This window comes from Pecten maximus, chromosome 7 (genome assembly GCF_902652985.1).
Source record: "Pecten maximus chromosome 7, xPecMax1.1, whole genome shotgun sequence".
NCBI classification, from domain to species: Eukaryota; Metazoa; Mollusca; class Bivalvia; order Pectinida; family Pectinidae; genus Pecten; species Pecten maximus.
The window spans coordinates 44,010,115-44,032,055 of record NC_047021.1 but is presented as its reverse complement, the minus strand read 5'-3'; the positions used below and the strand labels follow the sequence as shown (position 1 = coordinate 44,032,055).

Genomic DNA, 21,941 nt, shown 5'->3' with positions numbered 1-21,941 from the left:
GCATATATATATAATGCATAATGGTAGTCAAATGATGACATTTAAGAATACAAACTATTTTCAAATATTATATTAAGTTTGTTTTAAATGTACATTATGTATTATGGCTCATAAATTGTAGATAAAATATTCATATATACATAGATACGAGAGAGAGAGGTGGGGGGGAGAGAAAGGGGTGGAGAAGGATAGATAGAGGATATCTAACAGTGTCTTCAGTAATACCAAATATATTTCACTCGTGAGGCTAATATTTTGATAGTTTTCACAGGTGAGCAGCACGAGTGAAAATATTAAAATATTAGCCACACTCGTAAAATATATTTGGTATTACTGAAGACACTGTTAGATATTCTGTTTATTTCATTTTTTAGCAAAATATAACGGGACAGCTTTTAATTTCCTAATCGGCGTTTCGGTTTTCACTAGTGAAACAATATTACTTTTATAAAGAAAATAACAATCGATATCTCACTGGTAAAAATGTAATAAAAGGTTATTTTAACGTATAATACTACCAGTATAAAGGTTATTTTAACGTATAATACTACCAGTATAAAGGTTATTTTAACGTATAATACTACCAGTATAAAGGTTATTTTAACGTATAATACTACCAGTATAAAGGTTATTTTAAAGTATAATACTACCAGTATAAAAGTTATTTTAACGTATAATACTACCAGTATAAAGGTTATTTTAACGTATAATACTACCAGTATAAAGCATAAGGAAGAAGAACAATTTTTATAAAGGAGACGAAAGATAAAATCGAAAATTACGTCGCCTCTTACGATCATGAAATGGGGACAATAGGTGCGATTTTTACGTTTTACCTGTAGGGAGAGCGTGAGCAATGCCACTTTATGACAGATCGTAGGCGATATTCCGAAATCCCGTTTCCGATTCAGGCATTTAGATGATAAAATATGACTGTTCCTTTCTCGCCGATAATATATGGTGATGAATGCAATAATTTAAGGATAATAAAAATACGAAAATAACTCCGGGAAAATTTCACCCACACCAAAGTTTTTAAAAGATATAACAACGCCTATGCCTAAACTACCAGTCGTAAGAGTGCATAAAGGCCGAAAATTAGTGGCGGAATATGATTGAGCTTCTTCGGAATGCAATTAATTATTTATTTTAACGTAAGAAAATAAAAAGTGAATTTCATTATTTCTGCGGGGTGATAACAGCATAAAGTACAGAACTGTTTGTATTGCCTACAAAATATACAAATTCTATTCTTGCTTCCAATTGATCATAATTACTTTTTGTCAGAGATGTAGCATCTAATATCTGCAATTATTTTTGTTAAAACAAAAAAGATATCTAGAGTCATTGCCCTTTCTCCTTTGTCTTTGTACTACTGTAAATCAATTTATTTTCGCGGCGAATCAATATCGCATTTTCATGCCAAATTACTTTTCGAAATGATTTAATTTTGCGATTTACAGTCATAGCAGGCCTACTGTACCTGTTCTTGAAACTTTTTCGCGGCGATTCATTTTCGCGAACTTTAATCGCCCGTGAAACACGCAAAAATTAATCCCACGCGAAAAAAAAGTGGTTACAAATTGTGGTAATGTGAAATCTGTACAATTCACAATATCACCTTTGAGGTTAGACGGTGTGCTGTTTGTGAACCTATTTTCACATAATCGATTGCTCAGAATGTTTCTTGAAACACCTAACCTTCTAATAAAAACACTAACCTGGAGTGCCTACAAACACAGGTTTTGGTCAGTATAACCCCTTATGGTATGATAAACTATATATCTTATGCAAGGGGGGGGGGGGGGGGGGGTATAGCCAGTCTTGCTCTAAACTCTGGTTTTCTTGCCATTATTTAGCCATATGACAAAGTCAAGCCAATAACGGGTTCCCGATATCTGCCGATATTGCTCTTCTTGATGCCGAACCCCAAGGAAGGGGGTGAGCTGATCAGGTTAAAAAAGAAAAAGAAAAAAAAAGAAACGATATTGTGCAGATCAAAGAAATTGTCAATCGTCACTTTTGATATTATAACTGCTATATGGTAACACACGCAAGCTAGTTAACCTGTAATTACATATACAGTGGAACTTCGTTAACTCGAAGTCGACGGGACCACGAGAAAACTTCGAGTTATCCGAGTGTTCGAATTAAGCGAGTTGTCATTTTCGGTGCAAAGTTTTGTCAATATTTGTCAACATTATATGATCATTATAACTCCGCTCTGTCGCTCATCAGTTCAGTGTAAAGACTGGTCAATACATGTAAATGTATATGTAATATTTCGTTCTGTCACTTGTAGTTTGGTGGGGTATTCGAGTTTTCCGAGTTCGAGTTAACGAAGTTCCACTGTATATGTATTAATCAAAATGATGCAGGTTCATGTTATTACCTTGATAAGCTACTTCGTACTGGCGCGGCTATAAGGAGAATGACCCTTTGCGGATACATTTATGTAATACACAGGCGAGATTGTCGCCATCTTTGATTCAGGACTAATCCAAAACTTAGTTGTGAAGTATAGCTTTCTCTGTACATTTTTATTTTTCGGCATAGCCGTATAATATTATTTTGTCCCCGGAAATGACGCGACAGGTGGCGTTACTGGTCAAGATGAAGTATGTGATTGGTCAATGTAGCGGTAAATGCAAAATGCAGATATGCAGTTAAAAACGGAACAAAGTTAAGATTGAATGCAAGCTGAATAAGTGGATGCATCTTTTCAAATGACACATTAATACAATTATATTCCTGATTGAAATGCAGTCGTATTCAGGCGCGTAGCTGGCTATACGCAAATACGCAGTTGCATACACATCAGTTTTCAACAACAAAAAACAACAAAACAAAACAAACAAAACAAAACAAAGAAAGAAAAAACTCTGTTATTTATATGAGCTTATCTATACACAAACTATGAATGCTGTCCCTAGGTGATGGTTCTAGTCAAACCCACTAATTGATATACATACTAGTCATTACGTGGTAGGGAACTGCAATCAATCGGTCGGTTAAAGTGGGACAAAGAAAATTCCGAAGACCTGTTTCTTTGGAAGAAATTTCAGCTCGCCCCGCAGGAACCATCAGCATCAGAAACAAGTCAAAATGGTACACCTGATGTAACAAAGCTCCCTGGTGGTTGTCAGAATTGCAAAATGCTTACGCTAACATTTTAGAGCATTCAGGACATAAAAGATCAATGACAAATTTATGCATTTTATATACAAAATGTGCAAGACATATATGAGATGTTGCAAGCAAATTCTAAATAGCACACAAAACTTAGTTTTGATATCCAACGGTTTACACAAAATATGGGGAAAATGAAAATAAATCCAAATAATTTCAAAATTAGTTGTCAAATAAAAAAGATGCCAGATATATATACTAACATAGACTTAAAAACTTAATATAGACTTAAAAGTGTTTCGATAAGTTTAAAATGAGCTTTGATGAAAAAAAAACGTTAAGTCCTAAACATAGGAAACTTAAATTAAAAGAAAAAAATAGAATAATTCGATAATATTAATTTTGCAAGCTTTACTCTACTAAATGATTATTAACTTGATTCTGGTTTGGCGTTGTCCACCTCTCTTGTCTTGATCAATCAGTCTATTTGGTATTGTACCTTCAAAATAGAGCAAATTATTTTCTAAATTCTTCTAATTTTCTTCTGTTTATCTCTACTACCATTCCCTTTTACAATACATATTTATTTTATACGATTCAGATTATATTTATAAATATGTCTCAAGTACACGTATTTGCCTTTTTGCAGTTAGACGTACATGTAAAACCATTTCAGGTAAAAGTGGATTTCAGTTGATTCCACGAGGAAAAGGGGTATCTGAAAGCTCTTTTACACATGTCAGACAATCTAACAGCTATATTCAGATACGTGCTGAATGTAAACTATATAGCATTGTTAGATCTCCTATCCCTTAAAATGTATTTATTATCTTATATAAGATATGTTATCGCGATAATATGCCGACACACAATACAACATAGAATTATAATTTAACTCATTCCATTATAACAATTATACACAACGAGAAAAACTTTTTTTTCCAAATATGTGTGTGTATTTCGGCACAAATTGCATGAAACTTGTAGAAAAAAATCTGATACTTTCTCAATTAAGAAAAGTAAAATAAGCGCCTATATCATCTATTGTTAAACGTACATGTAGTGAATGAGCGAATAGTGAAAATTGGAGATGATATCTCATTTACATATTTAAATTGCTCATTTAAATATGATTTAAAATTTGGGCATAGTAACATTTAAAAAAATTTTCTGGGGTCTGATCTAGCCCACCATCCTCCCTTTGGTGCCATTCCTATAAAGGACTACTTACAACCGGAAACCAGGGTACAGTCTGATTTACATATTTGTTACTGTTAATCTTAAAATGAGTTATAAAACATTAACCAAAAGAACAGGTCCGGAGTTGTATATGCGCATAGAGTTCAAAATTCACTATTGGAATTTTCCTCACTACATGACAGTTGGTAAGATGCAGAAATGAATCAATACTTTTAAAGAATCGTTTGCTTTCAAACGTTAGGTGAACGTTACTATACGAATGCTTAGGAATGTTATTGAATATAATGAAACACAGCTTTCTGAACGCAGATAGACACAGAAATCTAATTTTCAAATCTACAGATTTTGATATTATATATGAACTCTTTGTCTGATCTTCAATGAAATTAGTAAATTAATGTATTTTTAAATCATTAGGTTTGCACACCAATGCTGTCACGAATGTTTTGCCTTATATATCAAGGCTGCTAAATAGTGGGATTAACGTCTCCAAACGAGACCAAGTGTGGTTTTCCTGGCTTGCCTGGGTTGTCACATGAACACAGTTCCCTGGTAGTTAAGCTTCTGAACTCTGACCCCTATCTGAGAGAGTGTCCTAGGCTCGGCTATAACCGGAACAAGGACATTAATCCTCGTCAATCAACCCCTCTCTGAGTATAATGATAATCGTTATAATTCCAACTTTTAACTTAACTCTAGAATACATGTCGTGCTATGTTATGACCAACGGTACAGTTGAAAGATTCATTTATATTAAATTTAATTCGAGTTTACTGGAACTTTTATAACTACAACTGTATTTTTATATATAAATGTATTTTACCTACACATACCGTCATGAAAACATCACCAATTGTCTCAATGATCATCCCAAAACGTCGTGTTACGGTAACGCGACTTAAATACAAGGTTGATCTCAGGTTTTTGGTCTTGATTTCATTCTTTTACAGTCCTTCCCACAGGAAAGGTATTGCTTTGCCCAATGGACTATGGTTATGTACGTATGGTTATTGAACACATATTTTGATATTATGTAAACGTGTTCCAAGCATTCAAAATAAGGTAAAGTCAACACAAATTATCATTCTAAATGCTGTACAAGGCTCGTCGTTTCAAGAAAACAGAACAACGTAACTATTCGGACATCGTTAAATGACGGACTTAAATTGTCCAAACACTTAAAACTGTATATCATAATACGGTACTCATTCACCCCTCATTTCATTTCTCTGCATACACATACAAAATAACTTGGCTGCGCGCATGGTATTATCACCAAAATGATTCAAACTGATATCATTTTGTTATCTGTGCTGAAACACATTAGTTCGTTCATTTATTTCACCAGCAGTTTTATATTATAAACACCAGCATTAAAACTCTGCCGTTTATCTTTTTCGGCATAGTCGTATAATCTTCTTTTGTTCCCGGATATGACGCGACAGGTGGCGTTACTGGTCAAGATGAAGTATGTGATTGGTCAATGTAACGGTAAATGCAAAATGCAGACATGCAGTTAAAGACGAAACATTGAATGCAAGCTGAATAAGTGGATGTATCTATTCAAATGACACATTAATAAAATCATATTTATGATTCAATTGCAGTCTTATTATCACCAAAAATGATTCAAACTGATAAAATTTTGTTATCCGTGCTGAAACTGCGCATTTATCAATTAGTTCGTTAATTTATTTCACCAGCAGTTTTACATTATAACCACCAGCATTAAAACTATGCCGTTTATCTTTTTAAAAGATATTTCTTGTTTAAAGATATTTCTTGTTGGCACTATGTTGCGGTTCCGGCGACGGAACACGTTTCACTTGAGTAATTTGGTTGTAATGTTTCCATATCTCCTTATATGGAATTGAGGTGGTTCTCGAGGGTATAATAAGCCTAGTAGAGCAAATTATCCAAAATCCTAATTTCTCTTCCAGACATTGGATAAATTCATTATCACAAGAGTTACCTCCCTTCTATTGATATATATGGTTGAAATCTTGCAATTGATTAATTTCCATAAACTTCAGGTTGGTAACTATGTAGATATTGAAGAGCTTGTTATGTAGTTATTATGGGATGTTTGGAATTATCCTGTAATAGAGAAAGTGATAAATTGATCAATATCTATAAATCTAATTACTAAAGTTATTAGAAATCATAATCTCTATTACCAGATATTTTGTAATAGTGAAATTGAATATTTTGTTTCTCAGATCATTATAAGAATTGACAGTAGAAAGTGCTTTTTACTCTCTTATTGCCAGTTGATATTGTTGTTACAAGAAGAAATGTTTATTTATCAAACGAGTTCAATTCAAGTTTAGCAATACAGAATCATTCTCATTGTCTACTATTTACTGCGACAAAGGAACTGTCTTCTGCTAACTGCATACTGCTTATTGTCTTATATGTTATACTTCTGCTATTTACTGCTTATTTTATAATATATACTTCCACTGTCTATCGCTTATTGTCTCATATTAACTTCTGCTTTCTACTGCTTATTGTCTAATATGTGCTTCAACTGCCTGCTGCTTATTGTGTAATATGTACTGTCTACTGCTTATTGTCTAATATGTGCTTCTGCTGTCTACTGCTTATTGTCTAATATGTGCTTCCACTGCCTGCTGCTTATTGTGTAATATGTAATGTCTACTGCTTACTGTGTAATATGTAATGTCTACTGCTTATTGTCTAATATTAACTTCTGTTGTCTACTGCTTATTGTCTAATATTAACTTCTGTTGTCTACTGCTTATTGTCTAATATGTGCTTCTGCTGTCTACTGCTTATTGCCATGCACTGTCTACTGCTTATTTTCTAATATGTACTGTCTACTGCTTATTTTCTAATATGTACTGTCTACTGCTTATTGTCTAATATGTACTGTCTACTGCTTATTTTCTAATATGTATTTCTACTGCTTATCGTTTATTGTCTACTTCTTACTGCTAACAGCACATTGACTATTTCTTACTTCATATGGTTTAAACCTACTACGTTGTGTCTACTGCTTATTTTCTACTGCTTGCTGTCTGAAGCTTACAGTCAACTGCTAGCAATCAGATGTAGTCACTGTGATGAAGTTCGAACAATGAAGTATTGTCTGAACTAATAATCCATCTCAACGATTAGAAAGTGGGAGACGTTGACAGCTATGTACCTCGGCACAGTACGTTGTAGTTTTAACTGCAAAAATATAATTCAGGAAGGAAGAGAGCTTTATATCGCCGAAGAAATGTTTTGACAACACGATACTTAGAACGCACACACAAATATACGTTTATTGAAATCATTTGTGAGGTCCGCTCTAGTCTATGGATGTGAAACTGCTTATTGTCTAATATGTAATTCTACTATCTACTGCTTCTAAATATAAAGGGTGGTCGGATGACACAGTGGTAACATACCTGCCTTTCACCTAGGCGGCCGGGGTTCGATTCCCCGATCGGACGTGAAAAGGTATGGGGTCACCTGCCCGACAAGTGGGTTTTCCCCGGGTACTCCGGTTTCCTCCCACAGTAAGACCCCTCGCGCGCTTCTATCCGGGCCAACAAGCGTGATTAATATAAGTTAATATAACTTGTTTCGCAATTGTTGTAAAATAAATAAAGTTTACATTGTCTGATATATACTTGGAACTTGGAAGACAATGACATAGCGACTTGTGGTGTACAGATTGCCAAGGCTAGGTAAAGTAAACTTTGATTGGTGGAACAATACTGTCTGTCATATAGTTTCCATCGAGTTCACCCACGCAGAATCCTGATGCTTTCAGCTTCATCAACACGTATCCCAACCGACCCATCCATGAATCTGTGGATGTATGGATCCTCGATACAAATAAAATTCCCGGGGGCCACATTAGGCCAAACGAAATATGGAAACGGAATATTGTAATCCAGATAGAATGCCACGTAGATCTCGTCCAGATCCTTGTCCTGTTCAAAAATGTAAAAAAGATAAGTAAGATAATTTGATAAAATCAGCTTCGGACAATGGTCCCTACTTATCTGGAGAAACTCTGTTCTTAATCGTCCTTGAAAGTGAAATTAGACTCATTTTACTCAATGTTGGATATGATCGTCCCGAGTGTAATTATTCCAATATTTTATCTTAATCTCTCGCTCTAATATCACATGTGACTGACAAGAAACTTTTGAGAAAGAGTAAAGTTAATGTTGGGACAGAAATGTGACCACTTGGAGCTCATTCTAAAATAACGTCATAATGACGTTGGTAGTAAAATGACGTTTTAAGTTTTTCAAAATCATGTAAAATGAAGATTTTTTTCTTTTTCAAATGCCTTGTATATAAATATGATGTTTGTGAATGAAGTTACATACTCATCCAATTGCATTGATGTCATCGTTTGAAAAATCTACAATTTATCAATGTGTATTTCTATTTTTAGTTTGTATTGGGGTATAAGTTCGGGGCATGCTTTCTGAAACACCCTGTACAATGAAATTTAATGTAAAGAGAAAGGCAAAATATGACTGTCGGCTTGTTTTGGTCTAAAGTGAGCCCTTTTTAAAGGCAAACGATCTAAAACATATAGTTACATCAACATATTCTGAAATAACCATGCCTGTTCAAAATCATGATCAGCTAAATACTTGAAAGTCATAATGAAATATGTGATGCAAAGCGTTGATGTAACGTAGACTTTTCAATATGGCACCAAAATGACGTCATGCTATCCAATCTCTCCCTTAGTGCATTGCGGTTCGGAACCGGAACCGCAATGCACTCTGTGAGAGATTGCATGCTATCATGTGATCTAATTAACTACTGTATGAATGTTAACACTGGCAATATGGAAGTTTCATTAAGTAAATAATTACCAGTGAACTGCTGCTTTGTATAAATTCCCCATTACCTCAATATAGATACAGTGCCTCATCCGGTAATGATGATATCTGGAAATGAATGCCACGAGGACGGTTCCCGTTGCGCCAGGTCGCTCTCCGAAATACATGTAATCCGATGGGACATCGCCAATGTCATCCAAAATTGTCTGGAAAGGAAAATGAAGCCGTGCGTTGGCTTTTGCTTTATCAAGTGATCCTATTTTACGTGTAGCTCTAGAATTCAAATAGTCGAGACCGGCAAGGTACTCCAAGGCGCCTGGTATTCTTGGCCTTAGTTCAGGGTTTGGCTGGGGAGTGACTTTGCATGCATGCTTATGACGGGGCCAATCCTTACGCTGACAACTCTTCGAACAATAGTTGGTTTGTTTACAACCAGTGCAGGTTTTGACGTCATTTCCTGTTTTGCCACAAGCCACACATTGTTTAACGACATTGGAAGGTGTATCGCCTCCAGTTGCTACACTTTCAGTTGGCTTCTGATCTTGTTTTGAGTTTTCTTTACACGAAAAGTCGGTGTCCCTTTTTCCAGTCTGCCCTTTGGCAGTTCTTGGAACAGTAGGACGCTTTCAGACATACGGTACATCTGCGCAGGGAAAGGCTCTGTATTCCACAATAGTCACACTGTTGAACCATTTTCTATAAAGAAACGATGAATTTTATTTCTCTCACGCACAATTTTTATGTGACCAGCTATATGAGATGTAGGGGGATGGGCAAGTTTGCAAAGGTGTCATCGTTGTCCACAGGCATACGGCACAATTTATCGAGAATCCTATTTGGTATATGACCGTGGGTAAAATAATCACCCCCTCCTTCAATATACCTTACAATACATCGTATAAGATTTGTTATGTGTTCCGCCATTTGTAAAATTTGCTTTTTATGTGTGACCTCTTAGTAAACACTGAAAATCTGAAATTTGAATCCGTACCGTGCCTTTGGGCTGTCCAATTAAACTTAAGACTGACGCGCATGTGATCGTGGCGGACATTTTGTTGCAGACAAGTTGCGGTCAAGTTTTGGTCATATTCCTTCTATAATCAATTTATTGTTTTAACAAGACTGCTACAGAGTAATCATGTATCCCAACCGCTATATGGCGATAAAAAACCCAAAAGGAGTTGTTAGGAAAAAACAACTAAGGACAGTAACTCCTACAAAAATTATCTCAGAGATCTCATTTTCGAACTCAATCATAGGTGATTAGCACGTTTATAAGTCAAAGACCGATTACAGAGTAGACTAATATATAGAGAAAGGTCTGGAACTGCTCCGTCCTGCAAAAATTGGTCAATTTCATTCAAAGTGTCAAAACTTTACCAAAAAAGATTTTCAATGGCGATAGTCTTAATCAAAAGTTAAGATAGTAATTTTTAACATGACACCAAGAAATCATACCTAAATAGTCTATTAATTTTACGCGCAGCTTCGAGACGCTGAAAAGGGATGGATTTTCTTTAGTCGGACACGATCGAGAACATTTTTTTCAAACGGAAATGTCTATTCGCTACACAGAAAACGTAAATTGAATTGTAGACCATTGCGTTTTCTGTGTAGCGAAAAGACATTTTCTTTTGGTCGGAGGAGTTTCAGACCTTTCTCTTGATATATTAGTCTATAATCGGTCTTTGATTTATAAACGTGCTAAGCACCTATAACTCAATCAAGGTATTGCCAATATATATATATCTTAGTTTTGATTAAAATCCATCAACTGATGTAGATTTGATAGCGGTAACAGCATCAATGACCAATCAGAAAACCACTTCCGAATATATGACGGAAAGACCGGAGTGGTTTTCCGATTGCATCAATGACACGAACGCACGAACGGATACCAGCATTTCTCATCTGTAGGGTACCGGAATCGGCCGAGGTGAGCCGAATGCAACATTTCTATGTCCCTTGTGACGCGACAAAAATGTACAGTTAGTAATTGTCTAGTATGCAGTAGACAGATATTTCACCTTCATACAAGATACAAGATACATTGTACAAGAAACTTTATTTGTCGTCGAATATTTAGAACATTAACCTGAAATGAGTGACATTTCACCGGCAGTTGATTCAAAGATATTGATGCATGTTTGAATTAATTTTGAATAAATATATTGTTGAACTAACTAGAGATACTGATAGCTGCTGTTAATGTAACATAGATCCCTATTAGAATGCATTTCAATGTATTACGCTCTTGAAACCGGTCAAGCTAACTATAGAGATCTTGGCCTCGATTGGACGGTTCAGCCGAGACTAGTAACTATGTAAGCCATATATATAGGTTCCTGGTTTGGTACAGTATCTATCGGACATTGAAAACATAAGGTACTACGGCCTCTGGCAATTAAAACGGGTACAAATCGGGTATACAGAGAATAGCCAGTCAAAATTACTATGTACACGTCGCGTACTAGCCCGAGTGTCCCGACATGGTGTCAGGGCCAGAGGAAACTCGGGCTCCCCAGATGTCGCTGTTTGGTTTACATTACTTACCTGCCTTTTCTCAAGCACGCCTCAGTCTCACTACTAATGAACTCTCCCGAAAATGCCTTCAGACAGACGTTGTTTAATTTTTTTACCTCTATTCCAGGTATAGCTCACATAACGAAACTGAAAGTACAGATCCTTACTTAGAGATCAATGTTGATTTCAGGAAACCTAAATGGATGTTATTTATATTTATGTTTTTGCTGTCGGTATCCGTTCATTCTTCTAGAAATTTAAACTGAAATCAAATCAACAAAAAATATCGTTTATTTTTGCGGGTTTGAATGATAATTTATGTGCGTTGATTACATTCTTGTGATCCGGGAATGTATCCGAAATCTCGACGGTACTGAGCAGAGACGAAATTATGTGCGTGCACCACAGGGGCATGTCTAGTTTTATATTTTAAAAAAATTGTCAGAAATACCTATATTCTGTCCCAAGGAGAGTCCACTAATTCCCCTATTAGAGCACATTTTCTGTCCCAAGAAGGGTCCACTATTTCCCCATATGGACACTCTTTCTGTCCCAAGAAAGGTCCATTTTTCCCCCTACTGGGCAATCTTTCTGTCCCCATGAGGGTTCACCGTTTCCCTTACTGGACATTCTTTCTGTCCCCATGAGGGTCCACTATTTCCCCTATTAGAGCACATTTTCTGTCCCAAGAAGGGTCCACAATTTCCCCTATTAGAGCACATTTTCTGTCCCAAGGAGAGTCCACTATTTTCCCCTTTTTGACCACCTTTTTATCCCCAGAAGGGTCCACTATTTCCCCATATGGACACTCTTTCTGTCCCAAGAAAGGTCCATTTTCCCCCCTAGTGGACATTCTTTCTGTCCCCAGGAGGGTTCACCGTTTCCCTTACTGGACATTCTTTCTGTCCCCATGAGGGTCCATTATTTCCCCTATTTGACTACCTTTTCTGTCCCACCACAAGGGCCGAGCTTCTATATACCGGGTATATGACATGCTTACAATGAGCCAATTTCTTAGTTGATCAGAAGGGTTCACTATTTCCCCTATTTTTCATTGTACTGATCAGCTGTCTGAGAGGAGTGACAAGCACAGGTAGGTTCCTGTTAGGGCAAATGTCTATTTTAAGTAACAATGATCTTCATTTCTGACAGATCATGCAATCTTTAAATCAAATGAAACTTAATAAAGCTTCATGAAAATTTAACATAGAGATTCACTCGAGTGATAAGGAATGACAGGAAGGAGTTTCTATTTTTAGCAATGTCCTTGACCTTTGACTGATCACACTAACATTTGACCTTGTTTTCTGTCATTATCATGCTCATATAAAAGTCTTTGCTGTACCCAAGACCAATCTCTCCGTTTGCATTGGGATCCCCTCCATTCCAAGGAATCTCTGATAAAATTACCTGAACACATGTAAACAACTAAAATATAATTAGAACTGAGCAATACTCTCACCCTCAAACTCATAACTAATTCAAACTATTCTTACTCCAGGATCTAAGCCAAATATTTTGTGATTAGGAGAAAAATATGCAAAATGATTAGCAGGATTCCGTTTATAGACAAACGAGGCCGCGCATTTTGGCTAAACTATAAAACATACTGAAATCTCAGAATAAAAACTGTTAGCAAAGATGAAAAGTTAAGTGTGTGCAGACTACATAAGCCTGAAAAAAATTTTGGATGAAAATTGTGTGCCGAGTATGTACATATCTGACCCCTTCTGCTTGACGATCACATATCCGGCCACTATATGACTGGTGATATATGCACATGTATCTTGTGGGATCCCAGAGTACCTATCTGTAAAAACTAATGAAAAACTGTAGTTGTCCGGTGACTGGTGAAGTTTTGTCTGCAAACATAGGAAAATGGGCTTAACTGCAATAAAAATATGTGAATCACAAAATCAAATGCAAGTGTGGTGACTATACACCAACAAAGTTTCACGAAGGTTTGATGAAAACTGCAAGTTTTCATAAACAGGACAAGATTTTGTATAATTACACAGATAGACACATGTAAAGAAAAACATACAAAGAAAAATTGTTTTGGCAGTTTTTATATAAATCTGTTTGTTTTTACAAAATACAGGCATGTAGAATGTGGAGAAATGTATCAATTGTCAAATATGGAAACATCAAAATACTTCTGTAAAATGTACATATATATATATATATAATATACCCTATAACTAGCCAACATCATCAGCACCCAGGCTACCTTTTATATATTTTATACCTATATATATTTATAAGTTTAAAGTTACATACATATATAGCTTAATTATATGTTGACTAATTGTGATATTAGAGTTCACTAATTACCAGGTAAAAATCTTGAGAATTTTGGCATGATAAATATCCCGACTTAACCTATACTGATGGAAGATGTGTCACTATGTTTAGTACATAAGCATAGCATATACCGCACACAAAATCAATGGAATCTATATCTAGTAGTAACTTTGATACACGGATATAATGGTAAGAAAAAATATAGTGTTCACAGAACTTGGTCATCAAAATGTGTTATCCGTATCAGCTATATGAAAATTTAATGACTGACGATACAGCAGAACTGGACTGGGCTGATTAATACTGATTAGAGCACATATATATGTCTAGTTTAAAGGTCCCGGGTTCGAGTCCTGGTTTGGTAGTTGCATTTGTTCCTCTACACCAGTACCAGCATATACATATATAGATGTATATATAGCTTGTTCATGAATAAAATGACATTTATACCATATTGAACCCTATAACTGAACATTCTTTATAAACATTCATGTTTAAATGACAATTTCACCATATAATGTGGTGACATTTAATATTTGACAAATAAATAGAAAATATTTGAACTAAAGCTGTGGCCAAGGGGTGCTGATAATGTTGGCAGTACTGGTAAACTTATAATCACAAATCATTTTCTAACTCTTGTACATGTATAAAAGTCAAATATTTCAGTTAATAATATAGTAAATTTAACACAAGTTTGAAAATATTTTTTTCAAGTTCAAAACATTATGAAAAACTGAAAATGGCAGTCTTTGCACCACAAACACCCATTAACAGGCCTAATTTACATTTGTACAACATGGTCAGTGGTTTATGATCAGGCAAATAACCTGATGTTTAATTTATTGACAACCGTTTTAAAAACAATTTGTGAAATAATGGTCATAAAACTGCAATTTTAGTTAAGGTATTGAATTAATTCCATAATCTTCGTGTCATACTTATACATATGCATAATTTAAGTAGACTTAATGAATCCAAATATTATTGAACTCAAACGATATATTTTACCTTATTATAATATGCTCAAAATTTAGATATTGTACATGTGCTGAGAATATGCCATGTTATTAAGCAGCACACAATTGCAAACTGGTCAAGAATTTGATCACAAAAGTTTGCTTGCTACTACATATAGTATTTGAAAGTTAAATTTCATGACATATTTTTGAATCATGAATTTTCAATTTGTATGTGAACTTTAATGAATTATAAAACATAGTGTACATGTACTTTTGTTTGTTACATAACATCACTTTAACGGTATTATATCCTGCAATGAGTCCATGACACCAGACAGTCACCACATAAACTTGTAACTTGGTACATAGACATTATATGGTGATCACTGAATTACAATTGTTATGAATATATTTTTTTTCACTATTACCAAACAGCAACAGATGTATGTGGCTAGGCTTATTTCATATGTTGATAATGATGGCTATATGAATTATGTAGAAACAATTTCACAGATCCTAGCTATATATCAGTACATAACTCAATGATGTATAAATTAACATTGTTCACAAGTCCACCGACAGACCCATTTCACAAAATGATTCAAAACTTATTATCTATGATATTTAATAATATGCTGTGCATATTTCATGATTTAGTATGAAATATGCTATAAACAAATGACCTCAAAGCAATATAGATATATTTGACATAATTAAATATCTTCTGCATGTTGGAAGATCTAGAGCAATAAAAATTGTTGAAATTTTTTTAATGTAAAATGACAAATTTAAAGAATATATTTTATATTATGTATAAAATTCTTTCGATTTTCTACAATGCTTCAATAATTGTATTTGATAAAGGTCAAAGGAGTATATCATATGAACCCTTTGACCATAATGATGGTATATACGTATCTATGTGATAAAAACTGATCATGATCAGATTATACCAGGTAAATTCATATGAAAAATCTAATATATATATTCATCACTTTTATTTTTATAGAAAAAATTACAGAAAAAAGGCACAAGTTCACAAGATAACTTCATCTAAATGTTTTTTTAACTTCAAAATTCTAATCAAGTTCACGAGTTCCACTTGTGACAGCTGTACAGTCACAAACACATTTCAAGCTTAATGAAGTTTGGCAAATCAGCAAACTTCATTAAATGGTTTCATTTAAAAGTAATATTTATATAAAGTTATAATTATTCATGTGAAAAATGTATGTCTAGATTTCAGGGAAACAACTTGATTACTAAATTTTTAAAATACCTTAATTTGTTTTTTCACATCCATAATTTTAATTAATCGTGAGATAGTGACCATTGTAGCGCTAGCCAAAACATTATTCCAAATTAAACATAAAGGAATAGTATACGTATTTCTCAGTAATACTCAAAATTGCAAGGTTAAATGAAGTTTCATATATATGTATATTTCATTATACATTAAATAAAATAAAATAAATCGTTTTGTAAATTGAAATGGTCAATGTATTTGAGTGGAAATAATGTACCTCCTATGTGTTTAACATGGGGTGAAGCTAAAAATTGACAAGTTATAGCCTATATAAAAAAAATCATTTATATTTTCCACTGATCATGATGCAGCAAATATCTTTATTAACCAGTGAATGATGAAACTTCTTAATTGATGACATATTTATGTGGACAGACGGACCAGTACCATTAATCTAATTCTTGGTGATATATGAATTCCCTCTCTCTGTCGCATGGCAGGGTCCTAAAAATCAAGTATGAAAAAGGGGAATTCAACTTGCCATGAACCTACAAAGCTGGTAGCAAGTGCAAATTAAATGAAACATTTGTTTGTCTAAACATGATGTGAAATGGATCTATAGGGGATGCATGCATACATGTCATTTCTAAAATTCTCACATAACATATAATAGATCATATGATTTGTATCACATAGAACCAATGATTCATTTGTCATGGTCACCATGGCTAAAGACAGATTGTATATATATGACAGAAATAAAAATATATATATATTCACAAATTAGCTCTTTATAATGCACCAATGGAGTTGTTATCTTTAATATATAATTCTTAAGTCTTTTTCTTCATTTTTTATGCCACAGGCCTAAATTCAGTGTTGATAGAGTTCGTAGCTGCATGATCCGTTCAAGGCCTACTGTCGTGATTTTTGTACAACCATATAAGTCTATAGATTCAAGATTTTTAAGGTGATCAGCCACCAAACCTAAACTTCTGTCGGTGATTCTTACACACTGGCCAATATTCAAAGTTGTTAAATCATGCAGAGAATTAACTAGACGATCCATGCCATCATCACTTATGTTGCAGGCACTAAGACACAGTCTCCGCAGGCTGTAAAATCCTTGAGCAAGAAACACCAAGCCTTGATCACCAATCTTGTCACAAAAACTAACGTCTAATGCTACAATCCTGGCTGCACCTTCCGACAGATACCCGAGACCAGTGTCACTAACATTATCACAGCTTCGCAGGTTCAGTTCCTTCAAACTAGGCATTTTGGCAAGAAATTTCAATCCAGAGTCTGTGACACTCGCACAGAAACTGAGATTAACAGTCTTGAGATTCAACAAGCCAGAGCTGACATGTCTCAAGGCTTGGTCAGTGAGTTTTTGACAGTCTTGTAGTCCCAGATGTTCGAGTTCTAGCGTCCCAGATGCTGCATGCGGACTCAATCCAGCAAGGTGTCCTATTCCAACATCTGAAACATGTCGACAGCTCCTTAGATTTAATGATTTTAACTTCCTCAGGCCCCATGCTATCAGAAGGAGACCTGTGTTTGTTATATTACAACAGCCACCTAGCTCTAGCAGCTCCAAGTTTTTCAAACTTTGGGCGATACGCCCCAGGCTACTGTCTGTAAGTTGTTTACATAGACTTAGATTTAACTCTGTAATACTGGGCAAATCTTGTGAAAACGCATGACCGAGACCAATATCCGTTAAGGTGAAACATCCACTAAGATTTAAGGTTTCAATGTTTGGAATACCACAGATCACATCGCGCAATAAGCTACGTCTCAAACTTAAAATCTGCACTCGTTTGATACCACGTTTCACAAGACTTGGAAACAAAGAGGGATTTGCTCGCCGGAGGTGGAGTTTTGCGTCGATTCCTCGCCAAACCCTGCGACTGTAGGCTGCATCACGCCATGCGGTACAAACCTGTGCAACCCTTCCTTTGTCTTTCACGTCAAGATAGCTGAAAATAATTGTTAATACCTCCGGAAACAGACGAGAGATGTGAGCAGTGGGCACTATGCCCCAGCCCCTGGCCTCCATTTTGCATGGTTGCTGTGTGTCACGTGATAAGAAAATAAAGTACAGCACTGAAGAAAATACTCATCATTGATTGGTTGAAATTAGTTAAAGCCCGCGAGTTATGATAGGATTCCCCCCCAAGGCGGATTTGTTAGGTTACCAGCATAGGACAAGGCTTGCAATATTACATAAATATGGCAGATTACGGAAAATCAGTATAGTTTGGCCCATGTTTGGCCCATGATTTATCATACAGACGTTTGCGTGGAGACATGATGAACGTGTTCAAATTCATGAATGCAATATATATAATTAGGATTTGGCGGGAGGAATGTTCCATCTTAAACGTTTTGTATGAGTGATATATATAACCAGAGACCTATATACTATATAGGTCTCTGATATAACTAAATGTGAATAAAACGTGAAAAGACGTCCAATAAATCATGACTACGGGACCTCATCATTCAGCTTTTTAGCAACTCTGATGACTCTTACAATTTAGCGATGCTAACCCACTTACTGATTTTTGTTATTTATTTTTCTTTTTTTTTCTTTTTTTTTTATGAAGATGTCGATTTTGTTATAAAAAAAAGACTGGTTATACTAGTATAGTTATATACCAAAAATCCAATGTTTGGTATCAAAAAGGTGTTGAAACTATTTGCAAAAGTGCTACAAAAAAGAATAAATGCCTTAAGACAATTACAATTTTTGGTAAACATGAACATTTTATGTAAAATTCATACATGTTTATCCTACCTATAATGCAATACTATGGTGGCTCGTTAGGACCAAGTTTCAAATCTCGCATTCCCGCACTCTCGACCTTAGGTCGAAAACGCGAGAATGCGAAAACGCGACGGCGAGGGAGCGAAAACGCGAGAATGCGAAAGAGCGAAAACTCGAGAATGCGAAAACTCGACGGCGAGAATGCGAAAATGCAACGGCGAAAACGCGAGATCGATCTCGCACTCTCGCCGTCGCGATTTCGCATTCTCGCCGTCGAGTTTTCGCATTCTCGCGTTTTCGACCTAAGGTCGAGAGTGCGAGAATGCGAGATTATGCCACCCTCGCACTCTTGCTTCCTCGCATATAAATATATATAACCAACGTAATGTATATCGTTATGTATGTTCCTTACGCGAGGGAGCGAGAGTGCGAGGGCGGCGCACGTGACGGCGAGAGTGCGAGATTAATCTCGCGTTTTCGCCGTCGCATTTTCGCATTCTCGCCGTCGCGTTTTCGCATTCTCGCGTTTTCGCTTTTTCGCATTCTCGCGTTTTCGCTCCCTCGCCGTAGCGTTTTCACATTCTCGCGTTTTCGACCTACAGTCGAGAGTGCGAGAATGCGAGATTTGATTCTTGGCCCTAATGAGCCACCATACAATACGCATGTGAATTTTAGAGTGGTTTATCAAAAACTCACATTGAATTATTGGGAAAACTTCAATTGCATTGAAGCCGCCATGCAATGTAGTAACGGGTTGCCGGTATATGGAAGTAAGCAATCTCCTGTATTTTAAAACTGGATGGGAAACTTTAAGTAAACAAGACGACAGCGAAGAAAACTAACATTATTTTATAAAATACAAAACAAACTCCCTCATATCTGTTTACATTACTTTCAGGTGACAAAACTCCATATGATCCTCTAAGAAATAAAAATAACTATACCATACATAGCTATAATATTACTAATACTAGGTTATCGTTTAGACCAGTTCCCACATAAATTTGGAATAACCTTCCTGAATTTACTCAAAATCAGAGGCCAATGTTTCTAAGTGCAATAAACCCAAATCATAATAATCCTCCGAATTTCTTTGGTTAAGGTTCTCGTCACCCGAACATTTTATTAACAAAACTTAGACCTAATTGTAGCCAACTTAATTATGACCTGTATCGTGTGAATTTAGTAGAATCACCTACATGTGCATGTGGTTACCCATGTAAAAACTCTTTTCATTACTTTTTCCAAATTACTTGAATATTAGACGTGAAATGTTTGATAAGCTGTTTCACCATCAGCCTACGGTGGATGATTTGTGCCATTTCGTCTTTTCGCCCAGAAAAGACGAAAATAAAATATTTTAATTCTCGTCCTTTCGTCTTTTCGCTCTGAAAAGACGAAAATTAACAAACCTTAAATTACGACTTTTCGCCCCGAAAAGACGAAAATTAAGGACGAGAATTAAGATATTTGAAAAGACGAAAGGACGAAATGGTACAAATTAGCCACCGGACTGTAACCTTAAACTTATTATTGTGTGAAAATGATGAATTATCTAAAGTTGAATAAGTGACCGTTTCTAAGCATTACATTCGTGTGAACAGGTACAACTATATATGTTTCCCTGTCCTACCTATGTCACTCTTAAAGTCTACAATTTGTTGATATAGATATTGTGATTGGTTCATGTATTACGTATATCATTTACAATTTATAATAAATCTCTACAATTTGTTGATATTGATATTGTGATTGGTTCATGTATTACGTATATCATTTACAATTTATAATAAACCTCTAATGTATGGCATATGAATAAGAAACCTATAAAGTTCAGGAGTGAACTGACGAAGGATTGAAGGAATGTGTATTTGTGGACAATTTATAAATAATGTGTATTGGATGTGTAGCTAGAATGTGCCATGCATTAGTTTTTAATTAGTTTTAATTAAGTGTATTGAAATACATATATTGTGTACATCGTTTATGAACCCTAATTTTTAGTATATCCTAATGTAGCAACATTCATCTTACTCTTAGATCTCTAGATCTGTCTTTCTTCATGTCATTCTTCTTTGCTTTTTTTTTCTTCTTCTTTTTTTTTCATCATTATAAGTATACCGTGTCGCTATCATAATTTGTGTAATATATATTTGTGGAGAGGGCTTTTATAAGTTGTTAAAACTTGTGCCCAATCCAATTGTGTCTAAACAATAAAATACGTTCAAATCCAAATAAAAAAGGAAGGTTTATTTAAGAAAATTCGCGGTGTAAGTATATTATTCATTAAAATGGTCTCGAGGAAAAATGAAAATACCTAAAACCTATTTATAGCGAACTGCAAAACCTGTTTTTAAATGAAAACTAGTGAAAATCAAATAACTTATATATACATGGCACGAGCTTCGATATATAATAATAATGTATTCAAGTTAGTCTCCGAAGTTTATCCAATTTAATACATATACCATGCGTAGTGTCATAAGGTTTAAGACTTATCAAATTTGTAACTTTTTTCCAAAGTCTATTTATAGTGTAAATGCATTCCACAAGACTTTATTTAGTTTTGAGCTAGTTTAATAATCTTCCAATCTTCCCTGCTTGATTCCCAGGAAAATGAATCATTTGATATTATCAGATAACAAAAAAAATATCATTTTCATTATCTAATGTTAATTTATCAGCATTGTTAGAGCTGGGGATTATATTGATTAAAAAAAATAAAAATAAAAGATATGTGTCAGAAGTGGGATTCGAACCCACGCCCACATACGTGGACCAGAACACCCAACCCTATTTAAGGGAAGTGCATGCACTTGAGTCTGGCGCCTTAGACCGCTCGGCCATCCTGACTTCATACTAGTGAGCATTTCAAAATTGTATTTATAACTGTGTCATTGATACTGAGAAGAAATGTTAGATTATTGATACTAGTACATTAATTGGAAAACATTGGTGTTTAGTTTGCATTTTGTTGACAAATC

General features: G+C 35.1%; 2 protein-coding genes and 1 non-coding gene across 3 annotated transcripts; all 3 read right to left on the bottom strand.

Annotated features, from left to right (window-relative positions):
* Nucleotides 1-7,538: 7,538 nt before the first annotated feature.
* Nucleotides 7,539-9,775, bottom strand: LOC117330944 (the record flags this gene model as incomplete). The annotated part of the gene is made up of 2 exons (XM_033889518.1): nucleotides 7,539-8,276; nucleotides 9,218-9,775. Coding segments are annotated over 2 exons (750 nt in total), but the record flags the coding sequence as incomplete, so codon positions are not given.
* A 3,948-nt stretch (nucleotides 9,776-13,723) lies between these two features.
* LOC117330942 (F-box/LRR-repeat protein 14-like) lies at nucleotides 13,724-18,259 on the bottom strand. Its single transcript, XM_033889517.1, has one exon. It carries the CDS (start codon nucleotides 18,244-18,246, stop codon nucleotides 17,032-17,034), a length of 1,215 nt encoding a protein of 404 aa, XP_033745408.1. The 5' UTR covers nucleotides 18,247-18,259; the 3' UTR covers nucleotides 13,724-17,031.
* Nucleotides 18,260-21,695: 3,436 nt separating this feature from the next.
* On the bottom strand, nucleotides 21,696-21,810 carry Trnal-caa. Its single transcript has 2 exons — nucleotides 21,773-21,810; nucleotides 21,696-21,741 (listed from the first exon to the last, which is right to left on the bottom strand). It is a non-coding gene; the product is annotated as a tRNA-Leu (tRNA).
* Nucleotides 21,811-21,941: the final 131 nt, after the last annotated feature.